Raw genomic sequence first — 27,495 nt, forward strand, 5'->3', positions numbered from 1 at the left:
TTGCTCTAGGTCATGCACCTACACCAGCCCTGCTCGCCACCAGGCCACTGCTGCACCACTCTGCTCCCAGCTACTGCCCTACAGCAAGAGGAGAAGAGTTTGTTTTTATACCCCACTTTTCTCTACCCAAATTAGTTTCTACCCAAAGGAGCCTCTCCCCACAACAGAAGCCCTATGAGGTAGGTGAGGCTGGGAGAGCTCTGAGAGAACTGTGATTGGCTCAAGGTCACCCAGCTGGCTGCATGTGGAAGAACGGGGAATCAAACCTGGCTCTCCAAATTAGGGGCTGCCACTCTTCATGCTGGCTCTCCTGCCACTAAACATTATCGGAGCAGACTTGGTCACTCCCAGTCCTCCTTGAGTGAAGCCCAATGATCCATGCAGGCTCAGGTTGGAGCACCCAGGCTCTCATGAGAACTGGAGGCCTAGACCACCATCCCAGGAATCTGCATGTCTCAGCACCTTGCCACACCTAGAATCACAGAATCATAGAGTTGGAAGGGGCCATACAGGCCATCTAGTCCAACCCCCTGCTCAACGCAGGATCAGCCCTAAGCATCCTAAAGCATCCAAGAAAAGTGTGTATCCAACCTTTGCTTGAAGACTGCCAGTGAGGGGGAGCTCACCACCTCCTTAGGCAGCCTATTCCACTGCTGAACTACTCTGACTGTGAAAAATTTTTTTTCCTGATATCTAGCCTATATCGTTGTACTTGTAGTTTAAACCCATTACTGCGTGTCCTCTCCTCTGCAGCCAATTACCTCCAGTAATACTGCTTCCTCAGTGGCCCAGAAGTGGCCATCACACCACTGAGCTGATCCCACTTGGAGCTGCAGCCAGTCTGCGCGCTAATTCAAAGCCCTGCCCTCTGGGCCCCGATCTGCAGAGGGGAGGCAGGTGGAGACTTTGTTCAGTGTTGTTGGGTTGTTGGTCTATTGTACTGGTATTTTTCTGTCCATTTTAATGGGGTTTTAATGTTTTTTTTTTACTGGACATCTGTAACCTGCCAGGAGCCTGCTTGGGAGTGTCAGGTAATAAATTAAATAACAACAAAATTTCTCACCCCCGCAGCCTTGTAACCAAAGGCTTTTAAAATGTTTTTAAATGGGCTGCTTCTAGACAGAGAACTGTGTTACAAACAGCATTTCAAGCAGCTGCGTTTTGTTTCATGCTTGCTTTTACTCTCCTATTTTTGTGTTTATGGCTTTTTGTTGCAGACTCAATGTTATGCTGCTGCTTTAAATAACTTTATACCATTTCTTATTTTGTGAGCTGCTTTCAGTCAGTCTCCAGAGAAGTCGCTGGATGGATATGGAGATAGAGAGACGGAAGCAATTCTTGAGGGTCATTACATGCACATCCCTCCAAGTAATCAACAATGTCCTTCTGGTGCCAGGGTGATAGCGCCTGCATCCCATGTGCGGGTGTTTTGCAATTATTAGAAAGGATGAGGAGTGAGATTCAAGCCCCATAGCACTTGGGAGACCAGCAGGATTATGGGCATATATGATTTTGAGTGTTGAAGCTGCTTTTGTCTGACTCTGAAAAGCTTATATCCCCAAAATCTTCTTGGTCTCTAAGGAGCTACTGCACTCAAATCTAGCTCTTCTACGGCAGATCAACATGTCTACCATCCCAAGACTATAAAGGAGGATGATGCAATTGCTGCACTCCTTGCTAGGATGCTCAGCAAAAGAGCTAATTACCCTTATTCTTGCTGGAGAGGATGTACGTATCACTGTACATACGTGCCAGTCATTGAGATGAGACCCTGGATATTGAAAGAACTAGACAGACAGACACAGAGTCCAGAAAAACCTACCAGAATCTGCAGTGGAGACATATGTGACCCTGGACCATATTATATGCCGTGTTCGGTATTTCCAAGAGGAATTATAGAAGATTGGCTGGTCCTTCACTTTGCCCATTGTGATTTCATCCCACCTATGCTATTTTAAAAACAAGCTTTTCACGGTCACCCAAATTTTATGAATAAAATTGGGCTATGACTGTTGTAAATCAATAAAACGTATATCCAAAGTACACATAATGTAGAGATGGGAAGAAGAAGATCTGTTTCTTTGTACCCCACTTATTATTTGAAGGAGTCTCAAAGCAGCTCACAACTGCCTTTCCTTCCTCTCCCCACAACAAACACCCTTTGAGGTAGGTGAGGCAGAGAGAGCTCTGATAGAACTACTCTGTGAGAGCAGGTCTAGCAGGACGATGACTGGCTCAAGGCCACCCAGCTGACTGCATGTGGAGGAGCAGGGACTCTAACCCCAGATTAGAAGCTGCATGTGGGGGAGTGGGGAATCAAACCCCAGATGAGAAGCCGCCGCTCTTAACCACCACACCAAACTGGCTGTTGACAAACTTTATATTTTATTGACACCTAGGAGCTCCTAGTGTTAGAGATATGCACACACAGTCTTCAAAGAACTGAGTAAAACAGAAGTCATTGGGAAACCAAGGTTTATGCACCTGCATAAACAAGCAGGTGATGATGCTGGGGGAAGGGGGCAGGGATGTCCTTGCTGGTGTTTGCGGAGTTTTAAAGAAAGACAGAAGAGGATGAGCAAGGCAAGGGTGCACAGTCTCCAAAGGATTTTGAATTAAAAAATGACACAAAATGATACTATTTATTTATGCATGCATGCATACCCCGCCCTTCCTGGAGCTTGCAGAAAGGTTTAAAAATACATAATGAAATTAAATTTTAATTGAAGTTTTAAAATTCTAAAATCATGTTTTTGAAATTAATAACAAACCTGATTGATACAAAACCTACCACCTCTTTATGAGGAATTTTAAGAGGGTTGCTAAACTGGGAGGGGGGGAATATAGAGTTCTCAAAGAGTTTATCTATGGGGTGGACTTTCAAAGAGTGGAAAGGAGGTGTGGGGGAAGAGATGCCATTCATCCTGATCCCTGCATTACAGACAATGTCTGCATGTGCAGCTGCTTGTAGAAGAATAATTTTTTCTCTAGGTTCAGGGTGCTGCACTCTGAAGCAGAACGGAGAGAAAATGCAGTATCCTGCAACAGAAAGGCAACACTGAAGGAAAACATCCTGATGTAGCACACAATAAGTCTCCTGCCCAAACCTACCCATTCCATCATTCCTGCATCTCTTTCTGCACCTGTTTTGCTGTATAAGAAAAGGAAGTGAGAAAGTGGGTGGGGCCAAGTGGGGCTTTTGCCCAGCAGGGCTTCTGATAGGCCAATGGAGATCTGATTGACTGTTCAGATTTTTTTTAAATTGCTGTGGGAGCAGCTGCTGGAGTTCCACAAGGATCTTCACTGTATGACCAAAGATAAGCTGCGTGTGAGAAAATGTTTTTAAACAATATAGTCATTTCAAAAGGCACCTTGCTAAAGAGAGCTTCTGCGTGAAATTTTGAAGAGTTCCTACTCCCTGAGATTGAAGACCTCACTCCCTGAGATTTTGAGGCTGGACCCCTCTTGCAGCCGCCACTTGTTGGCTGGCCCTCAGGCTCAAAAAAGTCTTGGGATGCCAGCCAGAGTCCCCACCCTGAAGCTGCCATTTTCCTCCAGGGGAACTGATCCCTATAATCCAGAGATCAGCTGTAATTCCAGAAGAACTCTAGGCCTCCACCTGGCAATCCCAAAAGAATCCCTGAGAGACACTTTTCGTTCCATGTTGAACTACAACCTGATTCCCTGCCCTGAGCTCCTTGGGAAGAAATCCAGGATGGCTGCAGAGAAACCTGCCCTCTCCTCCCTCTAATAGAATCATAGAATCATAGAATCATAGAGTTGGAAAGGGCCATACAGGCCATCCAGTCCAACCCCCTGCTCAACGCAGGATCAGCCCAGAGCATCCAAGAAAAGTGTGTATCCAGCCTTTGCTTGAAGACTACCAGTGATAGATGAATAGATGAATAGGGGGGGTTGAAGGTACCACCATCTTACCTGTTGTTGATGACTGTTGTTGTTGTTATAGTCCTTTTAATGGGGTTTTGACAGGTTTTAATGGGGTTTTAGTTGGACATATGTGAACCGCCACGAGACTTTGGGAGTGGCGGTCAATAAATTGAAGCGATAGATAGATAGATAGATAGATAGATAGATAGATAGATAGATAGACAGACAGACAGACAGACAGACAGACAGACAGACAGACAGACAGACAGACAGACAGACAGACAGACAGACAGACAGACAGACAGATAGACAAAACCGGGCAAGGGGGACCACAAATCTTGACTCACAAAAGTGGCTGCTGCAATAAATGTCAAAAGATTGCAAGGTGCCACTGGATTTCCGCTTTATTCTCTTCAAGAGCCTTCTGCCATCCTTCCGGGAATCCTGGCCCGCTGGCCAGCACAGATATTCACAACACAGGCAGGGTGCTGAGGATGGGATCTGGGGATTGGATGTTCCATCCAGACAGCTGCCTTACGCAAAAGGCTCTTTGGCCTGGCTTGTACGAAGCGCCTTCTGCCCAGGGACACACTCACCCATCTTGCCCTGTGCCATCTCTGCCCCGAACGGCAGACGCTGCCCACTTGGTGCACTTCTTCCCAGAGCATCCTGATTGAAATCAATCACAGCCTTTTGTATATTAATGGCATCTTATTTGTACTGAATGCATCATTAATGTTAACGATTCCTGGGAGTTTTCCTCCACTCTCCCTGGACGAAGCGTATTAATTGCTCACGTTGTAATTAAATATTAAGGCTGGGATTTTTCACGCTCTGCACAGCTGGCACGGGGAGGGTGTGTGTGTGTGATGGGGCACAGGGGTTGGCGTGAGCTGCTTTGAAGTCAGGGGCACCTGGGGAGAGGCGAGGTTGCAAAGTGGGCAGGCTGACACACACGCACACAATGTCAACGCATCGCCCAAAGATGTGCACACGCATGGGTGCTCGTGAGCAGCGAGGTATGCAAGCACACCGCAACGCGGAAGAGAAAGGCACCCAGCGATTCAAAAGCGAGGCAAACACACACACACACACACACACACACACAAATGCACACATGCACCCTGTGCTATATATTCCCAGGCATTCACAATACAAAGACAGATATCGTCTTACCCAAGTTTGTTTACAGAGAATTAAAGACAGCATTAGAAACTGTCTTGACCCAGACCTGCGGTTTACAAGATAATAGGGAAGTGGCAGGTGAGAATTGCTTGCAGGGCAGAACAGACAGGAGGGAGGGAAGAAAGGGATGTTCAGCCCCTCCCTCCTCTGTGGATTGTCCCTGCCAAATGCTCACCACTTCGGCAGAGCTTTCTTCGATTTCTGCAGTCCAGCTGCGGGGAAAGAAATAATTGAAACCCCCAGGCTGCAGGAGAGGCATTTGTAGGGGAGCACCAGAAAGTGGAAGGAGACCTAAGCATACACACACACACACACACTCACCCCAGCATTATAAAGTAAAAAACAGCACAGGGCTTGGAAGATCCACAAGCATCCATGGGAATAACTTCTATGGAGTGTTTTTAAGGGAAGGCTGTGAAGCCGCAGATACTTTCTGGCTCCCCCAAAGACGCTGCAGTGCTTCTTCCCAGGACCCCCGGAAATGAGCAGTCCTGCCAGTCAATACAACCCCTCCCCATGCATTATCCACACAAGAATTCTCTGTCCTTCCCGGGGAATCCGACCATCCATGATTACTACTTCCTCTTGCAGACAAAATATTGGGGGGATTACTTACAGTAGCGATCCCCAACCTGTGGGCTGCGGACCACATGTGGTCTGTCGACTAACTGGAGGTGGGCCCCGAAGGATGCCTTCTCCCCCCCGGCCCTTTACAACACACTTCGGGTGTCATTGTCTCCCATCACTCCCAGATGGGACTATCTCGTTGCAGAGAAACAAGCTCAGGGTTCCCATTGATTTGTCATTGTCATGAGTTAAAATTTCTATGAAAATAAAATGACCCTTATGTTCATTGTTGTGGCATGTCTGTATCTTATTTTGAAGGGATGTTTAAACATTACCATAGCGATCAGAGAGCGTTAGGGCAGTGGTTGAGAGTAGAGGAGTAAACTACCCCCCCACACACACACACACCGGGCCTCAGTAAAATTGTCAAGTGTTGAGTGGTCCCCAGTGATAAAAAGGTTGGGGACCACTGACTTACAGCACAGGCTCCCACTCTGGCTTCAAAATGGATTACCTCTTGCACACACAGAAACATGCGCCCCTGGCTGCCAATGCTACTACAGGAATGCAGACCCAGAAAACGCCCCCTCTAGTCTCTGATTATGATCAGCACATCAAAAACAACAAATCCAGACTTTAAAAGAATATCAGGAAGAAGAACAGCAAAATTCCAGGCCAGGATGAACTACACGAAGCATCGTATCCCATGCCCTTATAGGGGTCTCCCTCAGTGTTGGGATCGAGGGCTTCTAAAAATCCTCCAGAAACTCAAGAAATGTGACTTTGGTTAACAGCAAGAAATGCAGGAGCCAGAACCTCACAGCCCCGTCAGGGTTCCAAAACCACACAGTCCATCCAACTAAAAGCACCACCAGGAAATAAAACACAGAATGCGGGACTCCCAGCACTACTGCAACTTGAAGGAGATCCAGCTTCATATCAGAGATGGCACCTGTCCCATACTTGTTCCACGTAAGGCAACAAACGTCAAGTCCTCATAGAATCATAGAGTCGGAAGGGACCTCCAGAGTCATCTAGTCCAACCCCCTGCACTTCAACTTAGCTTCAAGTGAAGGAACGAGGCGAGGAAACATTTCACATTCAGCAGGATATCCCATAGTTAATGAGCCCTCTCAATGGAAGGCTGGAAGGTACTTGAAATTCCTAAGCACCTCAAAGCAAATTTTCAAGCCCCTGGAATTTCCCCCAGGCTTCAGCAAAACCAGTGCCAGGAATTCAAAGCTGAGAACTTTCAGGTCTTTCCTCCACTTGAGGTCCCCCAACCACACCGATCCGACTAAAGTTCTTCAAATCTAGCTGGTAGGTGTCAAGAAGCACAGAATCGTTATGCATGTCTCAAGGGAACTGAACAAGTAAAAGCAAGCAAGCAGAAACAGGCATAAACCCCAAAGAGCAAATTCTTTAATGTTTTAGTTGAAGATGTAGGCTTCTGGGCCGGGAAGTCAAAGTCCTTACCACTGGCTCCTTTAAGACCAATTTACTTAGATATACAAATATGCAACTTTTTTGAATTTCACAGAACTCTTCATCACCAGCATGGGAAACGGGTGAAGTCTTAACCATGCATTTAGCAAGACTGGCCACAAGTCAGCAAACACATTTAAATAGCTCTGTGTGTGCGTGTAAAGTGCTATCATGCCATAGCCGATTTACACTGGCCTCAGCAAGGGGCTTTCAATGCAATTCAGGAGAGGTAGTTTGCCACAGGCTTCCTCCACAAAGGTGTCCTTGGTGGTCTCTCATCCACCTTGCTTAGCTACTGAGGTCTGACAAATTCACACTGCACCATGCCACCTTGCCTCCGTATAAATTGCTAGTTAAGAGCAATATACGTTTTCGCCTGTCAGAGTTCTGTGGATTCCAGAAATCTACATACTATAAAGTTACTTGGACGAATAAGGAGGTACCTAACTTGCACCTCCTAATTCAACTCTGGACATTTTGGGTCTGTGTCTCATGTTTGCGCTGGGACGAATTTAAGGTGTGCGGGGGGGGGGTTACACTGACCTTTTGATGTCTGGTGCACCTCACTGGCTCCTCTCCCTGCCCCCCCTTCCGAGTACAGTAGGGACCCTACTGGAGAAGCAGAACCACAGCATTAGGGAGGAAAGAGACCCAGAGAATCATCCCCCAACATATCCCTGTCGGAGCAGGATGCCCCGCACCTTGGCAGCCAGTGGCCGCACACTCACTCCTAGACACACAAAGTCTGACAGGTATTTTGACCTTTGCAGAGGTAAATAGGTAGCCCAGGATTACAGTTAGGGCTTGGCCCAGGTCATCTCCTAAACGCTGGGGCCCTTAAACCAGGGGTAGTCAAACTGCGGCCCTCCAGATGTCCATGCTGGCAGGGGCTTCTGGGAATTGTAGTCCATGGACATCTGGAGGGCCGCAGTTTGACTTCCCCTGCCTTAAACCATGAGAAGTAAAGTTGCTCTGGGCACATGCAGAGCATGAGGCTAATCAAGAACCAGGCCTCAGTCTTGCTGCAGGTGATGTAATCCTCCACCATCAGACCATGCCGAATTCCTGACACTCGCCAGCGGCCGAGTTCGGCCCTGCTAAACACATAAGCTCCCCTGTGTAAAAGATATGAGGCTTAGGGGGCCCATTTGAGAGTTAACCTTCATCCCCCTCAGTGGAAGAAGACACACAAAGTTCACTGCATGGTAGAGCTCTATGGAGAAGCAATCAGAAAGCGCCTCTTGTAGTTCTTTCGTATCAAACCCACATGGATTTTCCACCTTCTTTCACAATGCCGAATAACTTGGATAAGGCTGCCAACCTCCCGGTAGGGCCTGCAGGTCTCCCAAGGGTTGCCAACCTCCAGGCGGCGAGTGGCAGTCTGTCACCATTACAATTGATCTCCAGGTGATGGAGAACATGGCCACACTGGGAAAGAGTCTCTATGGATGGAGCATGAAGGTATGCTTTAAGCAGGAGTAGTCAACCTGTGGTCCTCCAGATGTTCATGGACTACTATTCCCATGAGCCCTTGCCAGCGTTTGCAGGGTGTTGGACCAGAGCAGGGTGTTGGACCAGATGGCCTGAATGGCCCCTTCCAACTCTAGGATTGTTTGCAAATGTTCAATTGTAAATGGGCAGTGAAGGCCCCTATTGGTAGGCCTTCCCTATGTGTGGTGCAGGCATTTTGGGTATGAACCACATCTGATGCGTGGAAAAATGCAAAAGGCAAACAGTCCGGCGGAGCTTCTGCTTTCTTTAAAGGCTTCCCCGATCCAGAGCATTTGGCTGGCTACTGTTACAAACAGGATGTCAGACTAGATTACTGCATTGGACTGCATGACCCCCAGCAAGGCTCCTTTTACGTTACTAATACATTACAAAACGTCCCTCCGCCCCAGTTATCAATTGTTGTTGTTAAAGCTGCCTGAAATGTCACAGAGTGTTATTCTGGCCTCACCGTTTTTGCTGTCCCACTATTCACTACTTTGTTGACCCCGTTAGACGTTTTTAATTTTAATCCTTTGGAGGTGCCCACATTGCCTGTGTTAGCTTCCCTGCATGGTGGCCACCTCTCCCCCCACCCCTGCAGTGGGACAGCGGCAAGAATGGTCACCCGTGGCCATTATTTTCAAAACCTTTTCCTCTTTCGGAGGCTCCCCACTGCTCTTCTGTTAGGGAAGCATCTGTTTTGACCCAATCATTCCCCACAGTTCATGCTTTCCTGCATGGCAAAGAGGCCGGTATCCTCAGCAGACACTCCCCCGCCCTGCCCTGCCCCACTGCTTGGCAGAATCTCCCACCCACTCCAGCAATGTCTTTACGTACACCCAGGACACTTGGGAATTGTAGGCTACTAACAGAAAGTGGCCAAAACGTTACTATGCCCAGAAACACCCCCTGAAACAGTTGATGAATCCAGTCGTGCAATGGCAGCATTGTTGAATTTGCATTCACCTGACAAAATTTGGAAGGAAGAAAATGTAAGCAGGTCCATGTGATCTTTTTTAATAGGCAAGTTAGGAATTTGGTCTTTTTACAACCTAAGTTAGGCAAAGTTAGGAACTTCTGAATTTCCATGAGTCTGAAGTTGGTTCCCCTTTCCTTATTCACACTTCCCAGTTCCTTATTTGCAAATCCAATCACAAATATTGGGGACAATTTAAAAGGCCTAGGAAAGTCCTATAAAAGTAGGGGTGTATGATTTGGAGTAGCCCGCCTTATCTTTAGGGGAGAAGAACAAGCACAAGAAGAACAAGAGTTGGTTCTTAAATGCTGCTTTTCTCTACCCGAAGGAATCTCAAAGCGGCTTCCAATTGCCTTCCCTTACTCTCCCCACAACAGACACCCTGTGAGGTAGCAGAAGAAGAGTTGGTTCTTACATTCTGCTTTTCTCTACCCGAAGGAGTCCCAAAGTGGCTTACATTCTCCTTCCCATTCCTCTCCCCACAACAGATACCCTGTGAGGTGGGTGAGGCTGAAAGAGTCCTGTTATTGCTGCTCTGTCAGAATAGTTTTATCAGTTCTGTGGTGAGCCCAGGGTCACTCAGCTGGCTGCATGTGGGGGAGGAGCGGGAAATTAAACCCGGCTCACCAGATTAGAAGTCCGCGTTCCTAACCACTACACCAAGCTGGCTCAATATTTGTTGTTAATAAACAACCAAGAAATACAAATTAGGAACTGGGAGCTGACTTCAGATTCCTTGAGGTGGTAACCGCAGTAATGCCAGCCCTTTTCACACATACAAGAACATGGACCACAGAAGAATTAGAATGAGTTCCTGTATTGTGCAGGGGGTGGACTAGATGACCATGGAGGTCCCTTCAAACTCTATGATTCCATGAAATGACTGTTTCCATTGACTCCAACTAGTCCTTTCAGGTAACAACCTTCCCTACTATGTGTCATGGAGTGGATGGAGAGTGGAGTTAGAATCAATCATAGAACCATAGAGTTGGAAGGGACCTCCAGGGTCATCTAGTCCAACCCCATGCACTATGCAGGACCCTCACAACTACAGCTGTTGCCCCAGAGGCTTGGACCTGAACCAATGGGTTGAAATTAATTCAACGGAAATTTCAGCTAAACTTCTGGTTGAAATTCCTGACAGTTAGAGCGGTTTCTCAGTGGAACAGGCTTCCTCAGGAGGTGGTGAGCTCCTTCTTTGGAAGTTTTAAGCAGAGGCTAGATAGCCACCTCACAGAAATGCTGATTCTGTGAACTTGGGCAGATGGTTAGTAGATGGGCAGAAGTACACTTTCACCTAGAATAAAACCTTGTTGGTCTTAAAGTTGCCCCTGGGCTCAGACTTTGTCCTGCTGCTTCAGCCCATCACGGCTACCGGTTGGCAGAAACAGGGTCGTCAGCACCCAGCAATATGCTCATCTGCACCAGCCATCCAAGGGCAGAAGATGTGAAAATTAAAGAGGGCAAGGTCTGATTTGGGCACAGCAGCTCACCAGACGCAAATGCGGCAGGCCGTTCTGCTTACAGTTTCCTTTGCCCTCAGGTCTAGCCCTGAGAATCTATTTTCTCATACGTAGCCCATCCCTCACTCACAAAGCAACCAGGTCAAGCGGAGAGAGGAGAGGGCCACAACACCCAGGTCAGGGCTTTCAGAGTGCTGTCTTCCCGCCAACTATATTTTTATCCTGCCCTCCTCGAAGGAGCTCCGGGGGTTATACCTGGCTGCGGGGCTACAGCTCAGTGACAGAGCATCTGTTTGGCATGCCAAGGTCTAAGGTTCAGTTCAAAAAAACATGCAGCAGGTGATGGGAAGGAAACTCTGGAGAACTGCTGCCAGTGTGAGTAGACAAGACAAAAAAAAAAAAAAACAGGACTCAGGAATAACAGGAATATACAATCCAAAAAGGGGGGAATACTCTGAAGAGGTAACAATAGGTGGACACACTCATATACAGCACATGTAGCATGTACTGATAAACACACTCATTGTCAAAGATAATCTATCTGTACCACTATATTTTTCTGGTAAGGGATTGGAGGAGGAGCTGGTCTCATGGCTTAAGTGACACTCAGCACTTAATGCCCACTCAGGGAGGCTGTCCCAACCCTGAGTGCCTCCTCCTCCAACTGGCTTGCCTGTCTGTCCAGCAGCCAGCCAATCACCTTCATCCCCCACCCCTCACCACCCCCTCCTACTTCCACTTCCCTCTGAGGCTCAGAGGCTGCAGATCCCTGCCGCATGAGAGCTGCCCCTGCCGGACTAATGGCTGCCTGCAGCCTTTCCAGGTCCTGGGGGGAGGGAGAGGCCATCTGCAGAGTTCTTCCACCCCCTGACTCCCAATCTGGCACCCCCGTTGTATTCCTGAATGCCTTGGGCTTAGTCCCTAGTCCCCAACAGCATCTGTCTAAAACCCAAACTCCACTGACTCTCCAAAAGGTCCGTTCACTGCAGAAAAAGCCTTCACCAGATTCACTAAGTGCAGGTTATCTTTTCGCCGCCTGGTTATCTTTGAGGTTTTGACGGCTGCTATTGTGTTATTGTGGATTATCTTTGTGATTCAGTCTGTTTCTTTACACATGCCATATATGAGAGGCTCCACTTACCGTGAGCTCTTCACAGTATCCCCTCCACCCCCCTTTTTGGATTGCGTGTTGCCTGAGTAGACAATGCTGAATGTGATGGTCTGATTTGGTATAAGGCAGCTTGACATGATATGGTTCTCTCACCCCCTTTCATCTACCCAACTAGGGTAACGGGTCTGGAGAAAACTGTCATGTGTCGAAAAGGGCAGCCAACAAAATGGAGGTGAATCACATCCCATTAAAGGTGACCAGATTTCCCCACTTTTGGAGGGACATTTGGGGGCACCTGGCAAATTGTACTTATGTTACCTCCCCCCCCCCCCCCCGGTCAATGGTATCCTGCTTTACCAATGTTAAAATATGGTCACCTTACATTAAGTCTCTATTAAAGGAAGGAGGCATTTGTTTTTCTCTGAGGCAATCAGCAACCCCACTCTGCAAGGCAGGATCGGAGAGATTGGGCTAAGGCTTCTCAGCAAGGTTCATACCAGGATGGGGCCCTCAATGGGCTAACCTGTCTTCCCACCCACAATTAAATGAGCCACATCAGCAAGTGTTCTCTTTCTCTCTCTCTCTCTCTCTCTCTCTCTCTGCTTTCCTACCTTACACTTAAAGGTGTGAAACTTTTCATCTATTAAAGGCCAAGACAAGTTGCTTCAGTATTTGGCTGACAAGGCTCAGTGCAGACAAAACAGCTGCCGAACAGGCCAGCCATGGTTAGCCAGCCACCGTGTTCTGACCGCTTGCTCCTTGCTCCCCTCTCAGGTGGGCATCTCCACCCACCACTGCCTTCAAATTGGGAGGTAACTGTTAGTCAATGGTACGTTTGCATTACAGCTGCCATTATGTCTCCGCCGGAATTTTTGCTAACCACGGGTTACATCTCCTCAGGGAAGTGAAAGCTCATTGCCTGCTATGGCAACAGCAGCCAGGAGGGCAGGAACAGGGGAGAACCTGGGGTTGCCAACTGCCTGGAGAGAGAAAAATGTCCTGGCACTTAAACAGAAGCAAAATGGGGTGTTATTTACCAGGCGGTATTACCTCTGTCCCTGAAAAGCTTCAGCTGTCCATTTCCACGCATTAAGTCTCTATTATGGGGAAAGGACACCCCCTCCCCTCCCAGGCCTGTTGGCAATTCTAGTCCACACAAATCTCTGCTTCCTCCATTCGCTGCTGCCACCGCCTCCTGAGCCTCCCTTTTCTTTTGTTGCAAATGTACGAAAGAGTAGTAGGACAACAATTGCGCTCCCACCCTCTGCCACAAACCTGGGACCAGGCCTCTCCTCTCATCACTTTCCATTTTGCAGCACAGCACTGATCTGCATAGCTGGGCTGGAGGAGAGAAGGTGCCAGGCGATAGAGTGGTCCCATTATAAGGGGAGGGGGGGGATGGTGCCTGGCAGAGGGCTACCCTGCGCAGTTTTGAAAGCTGAGCGGAGCTCTCCAAATGGATGTTCCGGCACCAGCCACCCTGCAGTTCCCCCTCTGAGCCGGATCAAAGAGAGTTGATGTTTGATCTGGTTTGTAGCGGGAATCCCTGGAAAGTCCACGAGTCGTGCTCAGACTGAGCAAGGACCTAATGAGGATGTTACCTTTAAATGTGGGGGGTTCCTGCTCTCCATGCAGGGGAAATCCTCATGTAGAAGAAGCTGGTTTCAGGGGCTAAGGCTCAGCAGAGACAAAACCGGCTGCTTGAAGGCCTAGGCAGAGGAGGGAAGTCAGCATGGTATAGCCCTCTCTCGGCAGAACTCAGAAGCTAAGCAGGGCTGGGTGGGGGCCCACCAAGGATGATTCTGCAGGAGGAGCCCACAGCAAACCACGCTGCTTGCCATATCACCTCCACGTGACTTGCTGCTGTCCTTATCCCTGCGCCTCTGTCATGTTGGTGCAAAAGTGCCAACAATATGTGACATCCCTGAGCTAAAGTGTGAGGGTTTTTTAAAGGCTCACTAAATGACTAAAGAGCAATCAGGGTTTTGTGAAACCCTGGGATTTCTTCATGGCCATTGAAGGATTTCCTGAATAGGTGGGAGTTAATTAACGTTATATACTTTTAAATTTATGAGTCTCTTGTGGTGCAGGGTGGTAAGGTAGCCGACATGCTGTCTGAAGCTCTGACCATAAGGCTGGGAGTTCAATCCCAGAAGCCGGCTCAAGGTTGACTCAGCCTTCCATCCTTCCGAGGTCGGTAAAATGAGTATCCAGCTTGCTGGGGGGTAAACGGTAATGACTGGGGAAGGGAATGGCAAACCACCCTGTATTGAGTCTGCCAAGAAAATGCTAGAGGGCGTCACCCCAAAGGTCAGACATGACTCAGTGCTTGCACAGGGGATACCTTTACCTTTACCTTTTAAAAGACTGAAGGGGAGTCTGTGAAAAAAGCATAGCTCAAACATGCCATTTTGCAGGGCAAAGTTCAGTTCTGCCCTCTTCCTTCCCCCTCCGTTGACAGGCAGAACTTCCATATGAGGTTCTGCCCATACCCACCTGCACATCAGGGTGCCACCTAAGGGTTGAGAAATACCTGGAGTCTTCTGGGGTAGAGCCAGGAGTGGGCAGGATTTGGGGCAAGGAGGGACCTCAAAGGAGTATAAAGCTATGGAGTCCACCCTCCAAAGCAGCCATTTTCTCCAGGGGAACAGAATTCTGGGCGGGGCCAGATGGAGCTTTTACTCATTGTTTACAGATCTGATTGGCTGTCCCTCGCTTTGAGGGTGATGACAGGTCCCTGTTATCTTAAGATCCATTGCCCGCTGGATCTGACCAAGAGTACAGCTGGCCAGGTGTTCCTAGAAATGTGTAACCATTTGGAAAACCAATAATCTGTGTTGTCTGCATGATGGTAATAGAGCCACGTGCATTCTCTGTGGTGGCCCCCATGTTACAGAACATTTGGCCTGTTTGGCTATCAGGAAGGCCCCTTACGTTTCTGTCACTAAGCAAAATATCCCAGACAAAATTCTTCTGGTGGGCATTCTTGCAGAGAAGAGATATGGTTTAAGGCAGGGGTAGTCAACCTGTGGTCCTCCAGATGTTCATGGACTACAATTCCCATGAGCCCCTGCCAGCGTTTGCTGGCAGGGGATCATGGGAATTGTAATCCATGGACATCTGGAGGACCACATGTTGACTACCCATGGTTTAAGGGATCAGCTTGGGAGGTGACCTCTCTTAGGGATAAAATGTTTTGTTTCCCCCACTGCTTCAATTCCGGCTCCATGGCATGATGTTTTACTAGGAATGTATGCTTTTAGAGTCACAGGCATAGGGGGGAGAGTGAACTTACTTGCTGATAACTGTTTTTTTTTAGTATTTTATGCTGTTTTAATTGTTTTGTTGATTGTTTTCATCCCTACTGCATTGGCTTAGCAAATTGCTGGGGGCTCTATGCTTCATGCTCACAACGAGTGTACATCATGTGAAAGCTTCCCATAAAAACAGAGGCATACTGACTTCCACCCAGAGAAGCAACCTCTGACAGGGAACAAGGTCATTCACACTGAAAGCCATCTATCTGCTCAGCATGCCTGGCCACTGCCTTCCAGGCACAGCTTGCAGATTTCTGACTTTGACCTACAATACTGGGCCTTTCGCATGGAGGCATCCATCAGCTTACTTCTTCAGTCTCTTTATTTCAGCCGTACTTCCTCACAAACACATCCTAGCCAACCAGCAGTGGGGGAAAGGAAAAGAGCTCTCCAACAAGGAAAATCCTCAGCATCCTCACAAAACTGCAATTCCCAGGGTGCTTTGGGGGGAGCCTTAACATTTAAAGTGATCCCAACATTTACAGTCTGTTGATATGATGCACAGCAGAGCAACCCTTTAGAGCGGGGTTCCCAATTTGGTGTCTCCTGACACTTTTCTGGGTGCTCGCCAAGGGTTTTCAGAGAGTAGGAGGGGCCAGATGGCACTTTTGCTCAGCAGGGCTTCTGATTGGTCACAGGAGATCCAATAGACTGTGCATATTTTTACTAAACATTGCTTTGCCAGCGGTGGCAACCACCACAACTCAAGGATCTTCACGGCATGACTGAAGGAAATCTGTGTACATATAAGAATAATTTAAAACTATATGTTCATCTTAAAAGGCCTCTTGTTAAATAGAGCTTCTGCCTGAAATGTTGGAGATTCATAACACGTGACATCAAGTCACAACTAATTTATGGGAGGTGATGGTACCGCTTTACTCTGCTCTGGTTCGGCCTCACTTGGAGTACTGTGTTCAGTTTTGGGCACCCCAGTTGAAGAGGAATGTAGACAAACTGAAGCATGTCCAGAGGAGGGCTACGAAGATGGTGAGGGGTTTGGAGACCAAGATGTATGAGGAAAGGTTTGGGGAGCTTGGTCTGTTTAGCCTGGAGAGGAGATGACTAAGAGGGGATTTGATAACCATCTTCAAGTATTTAAAAGGCTGCCATATTAGAGGATGGAGCAGAGTTGTTCTCTCTTGCCCCAGAGCGATGGACCAGGATCAATGGGATAATTCAGAAGAAATTCCGTCTAAACATCCGGAAGAAGTTCCTGACAGAGCGGTTTCTCAGTGGAACAGGCTTCCTGGGGAGGTGGTGGGTTCTCCATCTTTGGAAATTTTTAAACAGAGGCTGGATAGAGGCTGATTCTGTGAGGGTTCAAGAGGGTGGCAAGTTATAGTGGATTAGAAAATAAGCCCGCTGCACTCAAAATACAGTGGGCGCTAGTGGGGCGCGCCATGAGGGAGGCAGGGCTCTGTGGCCTGGCAGGCGGGAGCTGCTGTGGGCGGTGCCACTGGAGCTGGGCGGCTGGCACCCCTATGGTGGAGTGCGGCGCTGCCGCCAGGGGTTCCGAAGCTTCCGCCGGCGGCCGCTGCTGCCTAGCTGGGCCAGCGGGCGACGTGTTGTGGGTGGCGGCGGGGCATCCGGCGCATGTGCGGCAGGCGGGAGCTGCTGCGGGTGGCGTCGCTGGAGCTGGGTGGCTGGCGCTCCGTGGTGGGGTGCGTTGCTGCTGCCGCCGATCCCCAAGCTTCCTCCAGTGGCCGCTGCTGGCTGGCTGGGCCGGAGGTCGATGTGTTGGCGGTGGCGGCGGCGACCTGCCATCTTGCAACTCTGGGAGGTAATGGCGGCGGTCAGCTGGCTGCGTCGGAACTTGGAGGGGGCGGATTGGGAGGCGCTTCGTGCCTCCTGATTCGTCAGTCCGGGGGAAGAGGCCTATCGGCACCCTTCCTCATCCCGGACAGGGCCCACCCTCGGGGCCCTTACAGCTTTATTTTATCCACTCTGCTAGGAGCGGTTAAAGATGAGTGATAGTGTTGTGAGTGTCCTGCATAGTGCAGGGGGTTGAACTAGATGACCCATGAGGTCCCTTCCAGCTCTATGATTCTATGGCAACTCCCTCATTGGGTTTTCAAAGTAAGGGATGAGCAGACATGGTTTGTCATTGGCTTCCTCAGCACAGCACCCCCAGTCTTCCTTAGTTGTCTCCAATCCAAGTACTAAACAGGGTTAATGCTGCTTGCAAGATCCAATGAGCTCAAACTAGTCCGGAGTATTCAGCTTGAAGGGCTACCATCCCTGACATTTTGTTGCGGGTTCTCTGCCTCTTGCAGCAGCCCTTTTGGGGTTGCACTCACCACCTCATGACGAAATTCCAAAGGCAACTGCAGGCTCCAAAAGGTCGGAGAACCCCACTTTAGAGTTGGCCACAAAGGTACAGCACACAGAGGTGTGCACACTGGCTGCCCTGTAATGCTGAAGCTCTCTATCTCCTAGCAGCGACCACAGCCAGTCCTATAAAAGCTTCTCTGTCTGGTCTGACGTTAGGGTTGCCAGCTTTGGGTTGGGAAAAACCTGGAGACTTTGGGGATGGAGCTGGGAGTGGGTGTGATTTGAGGCAGAGAGGGACTTCAGTGGAGTATAATATTATGGGGACCACCCTCTAAAGTGGCCCTTTTCTCCAGGGGAACCAATCTCTGTCACCTAGAAACAAGCTGTAATTCCAGGAGATCCCACCTGAGGACTAGAATCCCTATCTGACTTCTATTGCTGCAGAAAAGCTTCCAGGCTACATGGTGCCCATAACTACCCCATCTATGGATGCAGTGCGTGTTCTGTTCGGCAGGACTTGGCTGTCAGCCCCCCAGTTCTTGTAAATGGGAGAGGTTTGCAACGTAACTACCTGGCTCCATCGAATGGCTAAAACATCTTAAAGAGGAAACTGGCCTCCCGTTCTCACAAATATATTGTGGGAGGCTTGTTTTGTTTTGAAGTCTGGATTTATTTATAGCTCAGCCCCAATAAATCTTTGACCAAATCTTTGCCCCCTCAGAGCCAGATTACACGTTATGTTTTTTACCCAGCTCCCTGCAATCCAAATGCTTTTATGAGTTCCCTGTTATTCCATTCAAATTGGAAACAGGGTGATTTGAATTGGGAGGACGGTGTGCAAGAAGAAAGGCCTTCAGCCTCCTTCATGCATACTATTGTGGTACACACAGGTTCTCCTACTTGGGCTAGCGGTGTTCACTCAGGGACAACAGGAGATGGCATCTTCTCTCCATGTCCCAGGGTCCCAGTCTGGATCTGGATCTGTGCGTCTAGGAATGGAGTTTCCATGGGAACACACATATGCACACATTTGTTTGTTTATTTATATCCCACCTTCCTCCCTAATGGGGACCCAAGGAGGCTGACATTGTTCCTCTCTCCTCCATTTCATCCTCACAACAACCCTGTGGAGTAGGCTAGCCTATGCCCGTTGATGTGACTCATCACAGAGAAAATGACTGGTAACCTGAGGATTAAGGTGCCAGGAGGGTCAGTCCTGGCCAGCACCCCAGCTTCCCTTTCTTGGAGTGGGAAGAATGCCCCAGAGACTCAAGCAGTCCCCCAGGGGGTTGGGGCACATGTAACTGATAGTCCCCTTGGAGGTCCATAGCTGGATCTGAAGACAGTGTTTTGTATAGTTAGACTAGGCTTTCTTAATCAGGGTTTTGTGAAATTCTGCGGTTTCTTGACAGCCCTGGAAGAGGTTCCCGAATGGATGGCAGTTAATTCCGTTCAAGGTTTTGGTTTTCACCTTTAAGGCCCTATGCAGTCTGGGACCCACATATCTAGGGGACCGCCTGTTGCCCTATGCCCCCCGCAGGGCCTTACGCTATGCAGGTACCAACTTGTTGGTCGTTCCCAGCCCCAGAGAAACTTGCCTGGCTTTGACCAGGGACAAGGCCTTTTCGGTCCTGGCCCCTACCTGGTGGAATGAGCTCCCGGAAGAGCTACAGCCCTCCAGGTGCTTCCGGCATTCCACAGGGCCTGCAAGACAAGAGTTTGTCCGCCAGGCCTATGACTGAGGCCAGTGCAGGGAGGAGATCTGATGCCCCCCTAAGAAAGACACTTCACCATGCTCTGTTCCATCCGTGGTGGTCAGCAGATGTTCCCTCCCACCCTAGTAGGGGGAGCTGTCCCGCTGTGGGGGAGGGCTTGTTTTATTGCCATGTGTGCATGTATTTGTTAATGTTAATTTGTAACTGGTTTTAATGGGGGTTTTATTGTATTACGGCGGTTTATTCTGTAACCCGCCTTGAGCCAGCATGCCAAGAGCGGCCGGGAACAAATCCAATATTATTATTATTATTATTATTAATAATAATAATAATAATAATAATAATAATAATAATAATAATAATAATAATAATAATAATAATAATAATTTTCTGTGATATGACCATATATGGTCATTTTGACCTCTCTCCCTCCCAAAATGGGCCTGAAGGGGGTGGAAAAGGGAGGGGCACTGTGTGAGCGTGTCCACAGCTATGCTTCCCAACCATATTCTGCACACCTGCTCCACATCTGGGGTTTGCCAAAGCCTGAAGAATGTTTCAGGGGTTTCTCAAGTGTAAGAAAGTTGAGAAAGGCTGAGTTATACCCTCAACAGAGATGGGAGCTGCCACAGAATGGTTCATTTCTGCTCCATGGACAGCGGTCTCAAATGCAGCACCTTTTAAGGTCTTTTATGTCAGGCCTGGCATTTGCTGTATGGAGGAGATGTGGAAGCATTTAGTCCCTACCCAAGCAGGCATGGGAACCTCACAGAACTGCAGTCTATGTGGGTATAAAGCCACAGCAGTCTACAGCTGCCTACCAAATGAAATATCACATGAAATTCAAAAGGAAAGCTCAACAAGGAGCCCGGTTTTTCCCACTGGCTTACTTTGGAGGAAGCGGGATTGTGGGAATCTGGCTGGCAGCCTTTGTCTCCCTTCCTGTTTTAGATATTGGCCTTGCACCCCCTTCATTTGATAGCTGGAGATCTCCTGGGATTATAACTGATCTAAACTGAACTAAAACAGTTCCGCGGATCCTGCAAAAGGGCTGACCGAAACTAAACAACATCTATCGGGCCCTGAACCTCCCTCCCTTGAACCCATGCGACAGATTGGACCAACCATGGGCCTGTGAGATTGTTCGCTAGGTTGGAGTGTTATTTTCCCTGTTTATTGTTGTTATTACTGTTACCTTTCAATCATTACCATCACTGAGTATGATGTATTGTTCTGTTTACATTTTATGTGAACCGCCCTGAGCCTTAGGGGAGGGCGGTATACAAATGCAATAAATAAATAAATAAATAAACAAACAAGCAAATAAATCTCCAGGTGACTGAGTTCAGTTCACCTGGAGACAGGACAGGACAGTCTGGGAAATACCTGGAGGTTTTGGGGGGTGGAGCGTGGGGAGGTCAAGGACCTCAGCACCGCATTGTCCCATAGAACCCACCCTCCAAAGCATCCATCTCCTCTTGGGGAACAAATCTTGGTAGTCTGGAGATCAACTGGAAGAACAGGAGATCTTCCAGTGATACCTGGAGGTTGGCAACCCCGCCTTGGGAAAATGGCTGCTTTGGAAGTTGGACTGTATGGCACTCTGCCCCACTGAAGTCCCTCCCTTCCAAACCCCGCCCTCCACACACTCTACCCCCCAAATCTCGAGGTATTCCCACCCTGGAGTGGACATCTCTAGGCCTAGGCCTGATGCTTCGGGTCCCCAGCCTTGGAGTGAACCTACCAGCCAGATCCCAGGCCAGCCCCAAAGAATTATTTTTCTTTTGCTGGTTCTTTGTTTAATTTTATTTGTGGCTTCCCCACCTCAGTAAGCTGCTTTGGGTCTCTCCTCAAAAGAAAAGCTGCATATAAATGTTTAAATAAAGGATGAGGACTCAAGGGCCTTCTCCTTGCCACCTGGGGCGGGGGGTGGGGTGTACCCATTGCCGAAAACACCTGCCCTGTTCCACTAGGCCAGCAAACCGGCTCAATTCCTTTCTACCAAAAGCCAGCCCAGCAGCCTGTTATGTCTTTATGTCTTTGGCGGGCGACGCCAGTTTGTGCCAGCCCCAGGATGAGTCTCCAGGAATGCAATCAATGAAGCAAGCCACAGAAGGCTGTTAATAATCAGATCATCAGTGTAAGTCACACAGTTTATCAAAGCTCCACACCGGCGCAGAGATGAAATACGGTTTTCTTTGCCTTTCTCTCCAAAACATGCTTATCTCCCCCCCCCCCACTTTCTAATAAACGCTGATGTACAAAATAACAAAATAAAAAAACATATTCAGCTGCATAAGCAAGAGATCTAGGTAATGTCAGAAACCAACGTGGGATGAGATGGGCGGAAGCGAATGGGAGGAGAAAAATCAAAGAGTGTAAAGAAGAGAGAAATGGAGAGAGATGGAAAGAGACTGGGGAGGAGAACAGAGGAAAATTAAAAACTCGTTTGTTGAAAGAAACTTAAAACCATACCTTGGCTGTTTAACGTCAGGTGAGCTGGACCTTGAGGGGGAAGGAAAGGAAAAAAAGAAAGAAAGAAAAAAGACGAGTCATATAAACGCACGGAAAAAAGGAGGGTTTTTTTCCCCTCTTTGCCACAATTTAAAAGCTTTTTTTAACTTGTGACAGACATCCAGGCCCCCGGCAGAGAGAGAGAGGGAAGGGGGTTGAGGGTCGGATGCCGAAACAAACAGAAAGGAGAGGAGAAGAAACTTAAAATCCCGGACAGAACCAAAGCAATAACAAGAGGGGAACAGGGGGAAAAAGAAAGTCTAGTTTCTTTTAGGGATTAAAAAAAAAAAGCATTTAGGGCAAACGGCTGCATCGCCCAGGGAGAGAAAATGCTTTTTTTTTTCCAGGCGAAAACAACAAAAATGGAAGAAAAAAAAACACACACAAAATAAACAGCCTTGAGGGGAGAGTGTTGTGTTTGCGGCCTGCGAGCCTCGGAATTGAGCACGCTACTCCAGGAAGAAAAAGTGTTAGTGGTAACAAGACCGGGACAGCCGGCCCCATGTGGAAGCTCTGTCACTCTACTGGGGGGTGGAGGTCAGTGGTGGGAAAAGACCCACCCTCAGTGTCAATGAAATCAGAACACAATTTTCCTCAAGACCAAAACATCTCACCCACTGTTCCATTTGTAACACCCTTTGCATAAAAGGAACTCTGTATCAATGCCCGGTACCACAGTTTCTGCCATCTCCCACCCCTACCCCGAGATAGGAAGTCACTGGTTCAGAAAAGCCAGAGGCAGCCTGGGGCGGAAGTTCCTGGGGGGCGGAACTCTTGGCAGGGAGGGAAAACTGTGAGCTTCCAGCTGCAAGACAGATAAACCAGACTCATATACGCACACACCAAAGGATCACATTCCTGTATTCGGTGTTACAATCCACAGTCACCCCCATTCCCACCCACCCCAGGCTCCACCCTGGAGTCACAATCAAGGAAGAGGAAAATAACTTCCCACCCCCATTCTGTCCTGTGTACAAACTGGAGCTTTGAGTAGGTTTCCCCCCAGCTGCAACTCGAACAGAGAGCTTTTCCTCAACAGCACCAAACCTGGTCACCTGAGGTGAACAAGCCTTCCCCCCCCAGCCGGAGCAGGGAAGTGGCCAATGTACACACATGCTGTGCAGGCAGGTGACCAAACACGGCGGTGCTCTAGCAGCTTTGGAGGACTTATTTGCATGGATGGAGTTAAAGGCTGTGAAAAATAACAATGCCCCGACTGCGAGTAGTCATCCGTTCTTCCACCCACAAGTATGTTCTTCAGTGAGGAGTGGAGTACCAACTCTAACAGGCATTTACCTTGTCTGGGGGGAAAATGCACTTCCTCAATTGTTAGGGTTTTTGTTGCTAAGCAGAGTTTCACCCACAGATGCTTTTGCTCCATTCATATTTCTCCACTGCTAAGTATCAGAATCCAGTCTTTCTAAACACAGGACTTGAAGAGTCGTCTTGCAATAAGCCATCCTTTAGCTGTGGTCCAAATACAGGATTGACCTTCCACGTGAACACACATGACACTGCCTTATGCTGAATGAGCCGCTTGGTCCATCTGAGTCAATATTGTCTACTCAGACTAACTGCGGCTTTCCAGATTTGCAGGCAGAGGTCTTTCACAATGCCTACCGCCTGGTCCTTTGAACTGGTGGTGCTGGGGATTGAACCTGGGACCTCCTGCAACAAAGATGAGACTCTTCCAGAGCCCTTCTCAAACTCCTTTGGGTGAAAGGCATACCCACTCCACAGCGTGCACACACAGAAACATTATTTTTAGACTAGAGATTCTTACTGACTTCTAGCTTGCAAATCTTACAAGACAAGAGCCCCAGTGGCCCGACAGGCCATGGTGTGGGGTGGGCGGGGAGGGGCCTTGACCACTAGGACAGATCAAACCAGAGGGCTGCCAAGAGGAAGGATCCCCTCACCCCCTCCTCTGCTGTTTGAGGACGGGAGCAGAATGAGGGAGCATTGCTATTCCTTCCGAGCCCACTCCTCTGCCACCGTTCATCTCTGCATCAGCTCCAGACCCTGTGTTGGCAGCTGTTTCCGACAAGCACACAATTTCATGGAAATGAGGGGTTCTCACTCCGCCCCCTCCCCTCAAGGACACACACATTTCAACCAGCCTCCTGCCAATCTATCTGCCAAGCATCCTCAGCTCCAAAGTGGCTGCGTTCCTTCGTTCACCACTCTCAGGCACTCCCTATACAAACACACAGAAGAGCAGCAAAACGTCTGAATTCACACACAACGGGAAGGCAGAACAAGCTGTCATTCAAAGATGGAACCACACAGTAGTCGGAGAGGGAGGGTGTAGCTAAGGGCTCCTCCCATTCCCTATCCTGCACCTGAGAGGGCTAGTCTCTCTGTGGGAAAGCAGTTTTACCATGGTAGATTCATGCAATGGGTGATACTACATTTTATCCTCTGCTGGGTATTTGCATTTCCTGTCCACGCAGATTGTCAAGGAGGGATAGCACCTTACAGACGGTGGGTATCTGATCAGTGCTTCAAAGAAATCAGAAAGGGTAGGAGGGTTACCTGATCCCACCCACAGGAGGCATCAAAAGCAACCCATCCATTATTATTATTAATATTATTTATTAGATTTTTATCCTGCCATTCTCTCTCTCCTCACTCATTCTTTCTCTAACCTGCCCAGTGAATGGAAACAGCTACAGCTCCAGTTTCCAAGTATTTACAGAGATTACAAGCTGCAAAGCCAACAAAGGGAGAAAAAAGAACATAGGATTACAACTGTCTTGTTTTTACTAGAAAGAGAGAGACCAGAAAGGTCAGACAAGGGCAAGAAGGTCTTACAAGAAGCCAGGTTCATGCAGGTATTGCTGAAAGAGAAGCCGAGGCAAGGTCTGACAATTAAGTGGGGGGCTTGTGAGCTTATATCTAAGAAAGGGGTCTTCCTGATTGGAGGGGGGAAACTATGCCCCAGCTGCCCACATTGGTTGCAAAGGCACCATCATTGTGATTGACAGCAAATAAATCTCTACAGGTGGGAAGGAATTGGGATAAGGACAAGGGAAGCATTGGAAACCAACAGGCTGGGTCAGGTGCCATCTGAACTGAAACTGAGAACAGGACAAATACCAAGTATTACAACGGCAGACGATGATGGGGGGAAAAACATATACATTGCCTCTAACTGGCCCTACCCTCTTCTCTTAAACTGGAGATTATACCCAGGAGGTCTTGCCCTGTTTCCTGCCTTGGAAGTGAGTAGTCCTAAAACTAGATGCACAGAAGCCAAAAGAGGTCTCTGGGTGACTGGAATAGGCCGTTTTGTGCAAGGCGAGAACTACTAGTTCACATTTCAAAGCCTTAATTTATTATTTATTTATTTATTGGATTTGTAAACCGCCCCGCTCTGACAACAGTCTCAGGGTGGTTAACAACATGCGAAAACCATACATACATACATGGATTTAAAACAGCCAAAGCAATAAGCAATAAAACTAATTTCATTATCTAACATATAAATGCTCCAATTCTCCATCTAAATATATAAATTAATGTATTATGAAATATTCTGAAATAAAGGAAACTTTGAAATTTATATTTACATTCATTCATTCATTCATTCATTCATTCATTCATTCATTGCTGTGTTGAGTTTGGGTCCAAGAACCTGGACTCCGATGGTGGGAAGAGGAAGAGAATGGCATTCATAAAGAGGTTTTCAGGGGTGGGGGGGCAAGGCTCAGTGGTTGAGCAAATTGAAGTCCCCTGGTTCAATCCCCCAAACTTCCAACTAAAAGGATCAGGAAGTAGGTGATCGGAAGGACTCCTGTTTGAGACTCTGGAAATCTGCTGCCTATTAGAGGAGACCCTGGCCTGCCACAGCATGAGGTGGCTTCATGTGTTTGCTGCACCCTGTCTTGAACAAGGATAGAAGGGATACCACATTCTTGGAAACACATTATTGTTGTGGTCGGGACCCTGATCTGGATCATTTGTGCTCAGCTGGACAAGTCCCCTTCCCTTCAAGAACCCAAAACTGGGCCCAGGGGTCCTGATTCCCCCTCTCTCCAACCTATTAATCCCCTCAAAAGCCAGGACAGGAGCCCAAATAATATACAACAACACCCCCTCCCTAACCAGCTCCCTGACCCACCTAAAATGTCTCTCCCATGAAAGGGGAGGCTCATCTCCAGTCAGCACGTTTCTTATTCGAGTTCTGGACAGGAATGAAAGCAGGGCTTGTTACTCATTGGGCTCACTCCAAAGCCTGTAGGGAGGGGGAGAGAATTCTTGTAAGTACAACCCCAAAAAGGGCGTTATGGAGTCGGAAATTGGCTCAAGTTTATCCTGCCAATGGGGCCCTTATCTGAATTATTTAAGAAAATAATTTAAAAGGGGATTGAAACGGGGAATTAAGTGTATCAAATGAAGAGCATAACCTTCTTTTTTCTGTATTAATAATGTAGATTACTTGTATTGTATTATCTTTAATCTTGGAAAATAAAATAAAAATCTTGCTAAAAAAAAAGTTTATCCTGCCAACAGCCAACCAGCCCTTAACCCATTCAATTTGGTGTGGGGGAAGAGAGGGCCAGTGAGGTAAATATCCCCAGATGACTCAAGCAAGTGAGCCAGTTTATACAACTGTACCCATCCCTGCTTCACCCCTCACACCCACATTACTCCAGGAAATTTGATGCCTTGGGTTCTACAGGCCTGGCCTTTTTTCCTACATGTATCAAAAGCAGGAATGAGACACCCAGTCCTTTTCAGCTCCTAACCACCATCACAAAAATACAGAGGCACAAGCTGAATGACTGGAAGAATGTTTGGGGCAGCAAGCATGCCTGGCTCTTGCTGGAGGGGTCTGGAAGCCACAGTGCCTGGGGGGTGCTGACCTGACCCATCTTGCCAGGCGCCTAAGCGCACGGAGGAGGAAAAGGAGTCTGGGCGCATTACGATGCTGCTCTCTCCTCCCGTTGCCATGGAGACCACTCCAATGATCCCTCAGGCATGACGGTGGCAGCCATATTGTTCTGACTGCTGCAGCCCCCCCCCCTCCATTAACAAACTAGATTTGTCTCTGGGTAGAAAGAGAGGGATGGTCTCATAACAGGGAAAAGAAAATGGGGGGGGGGTGCTCTCGGAGCCAACTAGCCTTTCCCTTCTTTTCCTTTTCTCTCTTCCTCTCCCTCTGCTAATGTTGTATGCCCTGTGCCTTAGCTTCCTATAGCCTTCCCTATTTTCTCTCTCTCTCTCTCTCTCTCTCACGCACACAATTCTGACCAACACCCAAAAAGCACACGTTCTCCCCTCCCCCCCGCCCCCAAATCCAATCTGCATAGTGTAGTGGAAAGAATAAATCCCAAAGGAGATGCTGAGAAGTCTATCATTCCTCAAGGCAGGGAACAGAGACAAGGCAGAAGAGACGGGCAGCTAAATCCCATCTTTCAACAGAGAGGCCCGAGCCTACTGCATTGCACACATATGTTCACACTGCACCATTTCAGCAAAGTGCTTCACAATTGTGCAGTGTGTG

The 27,495-nt window shown here is 48.3% G+C and overlaps 1 protein-coding gene across 28 annotated transcripts in view; it reads right to left on the reverse strand.

Annotated features, from left to right (window-relative positions):
• The window catches only part of NRXN2 (neurexin 2), a 444,528-nt gene that overhangs the window by 299,036 nt on the left and 117,997 nt on the right, over positions 1-27,495 (reverse strand). For 16 of the 28 annotated variants that reach the window (XM_077327828.1, XM_077327733.1, XM_077327863.1 and 13 more), the window contains exons 4-5: positions 21,948-21,977; positions 7,669-7,737 (exon numbers count right to left, since the gene is read on the reverse strand). The exons of 1 other annotated variant lie outside the window; for it this stretch is intronic. In XM_077327828.1, coding sequence (XP_077183943.1) covers positions 7,669-7,737; positions 21,948-21,977 — 99 coding nt within the window. The remainder of the gene's footprint in view (positions 1-7,668; positions 7,738-21,947; positions 21,978-27,495) is intronic. 11 more of the 28 variants (XM_077327869.1, XM_077327923.1, XM_077327779.1 and 8 more) reach the window with 4 other exon arrangements.

This window comes from Paroedura picta, chromosome 1 (genome assembly GCF_049243985.1).
Source record: "Paroedura picta isolate Pp20150507F chromosome 1, Ppicta_v3.0, whole genome shotgun sequence".
Lineage (NCBI taxonomy): Eukaryota > Metazoa > Chordata > Lepidosauria > Squamata > Gekkonidae > Paroedura > Paroedura picta.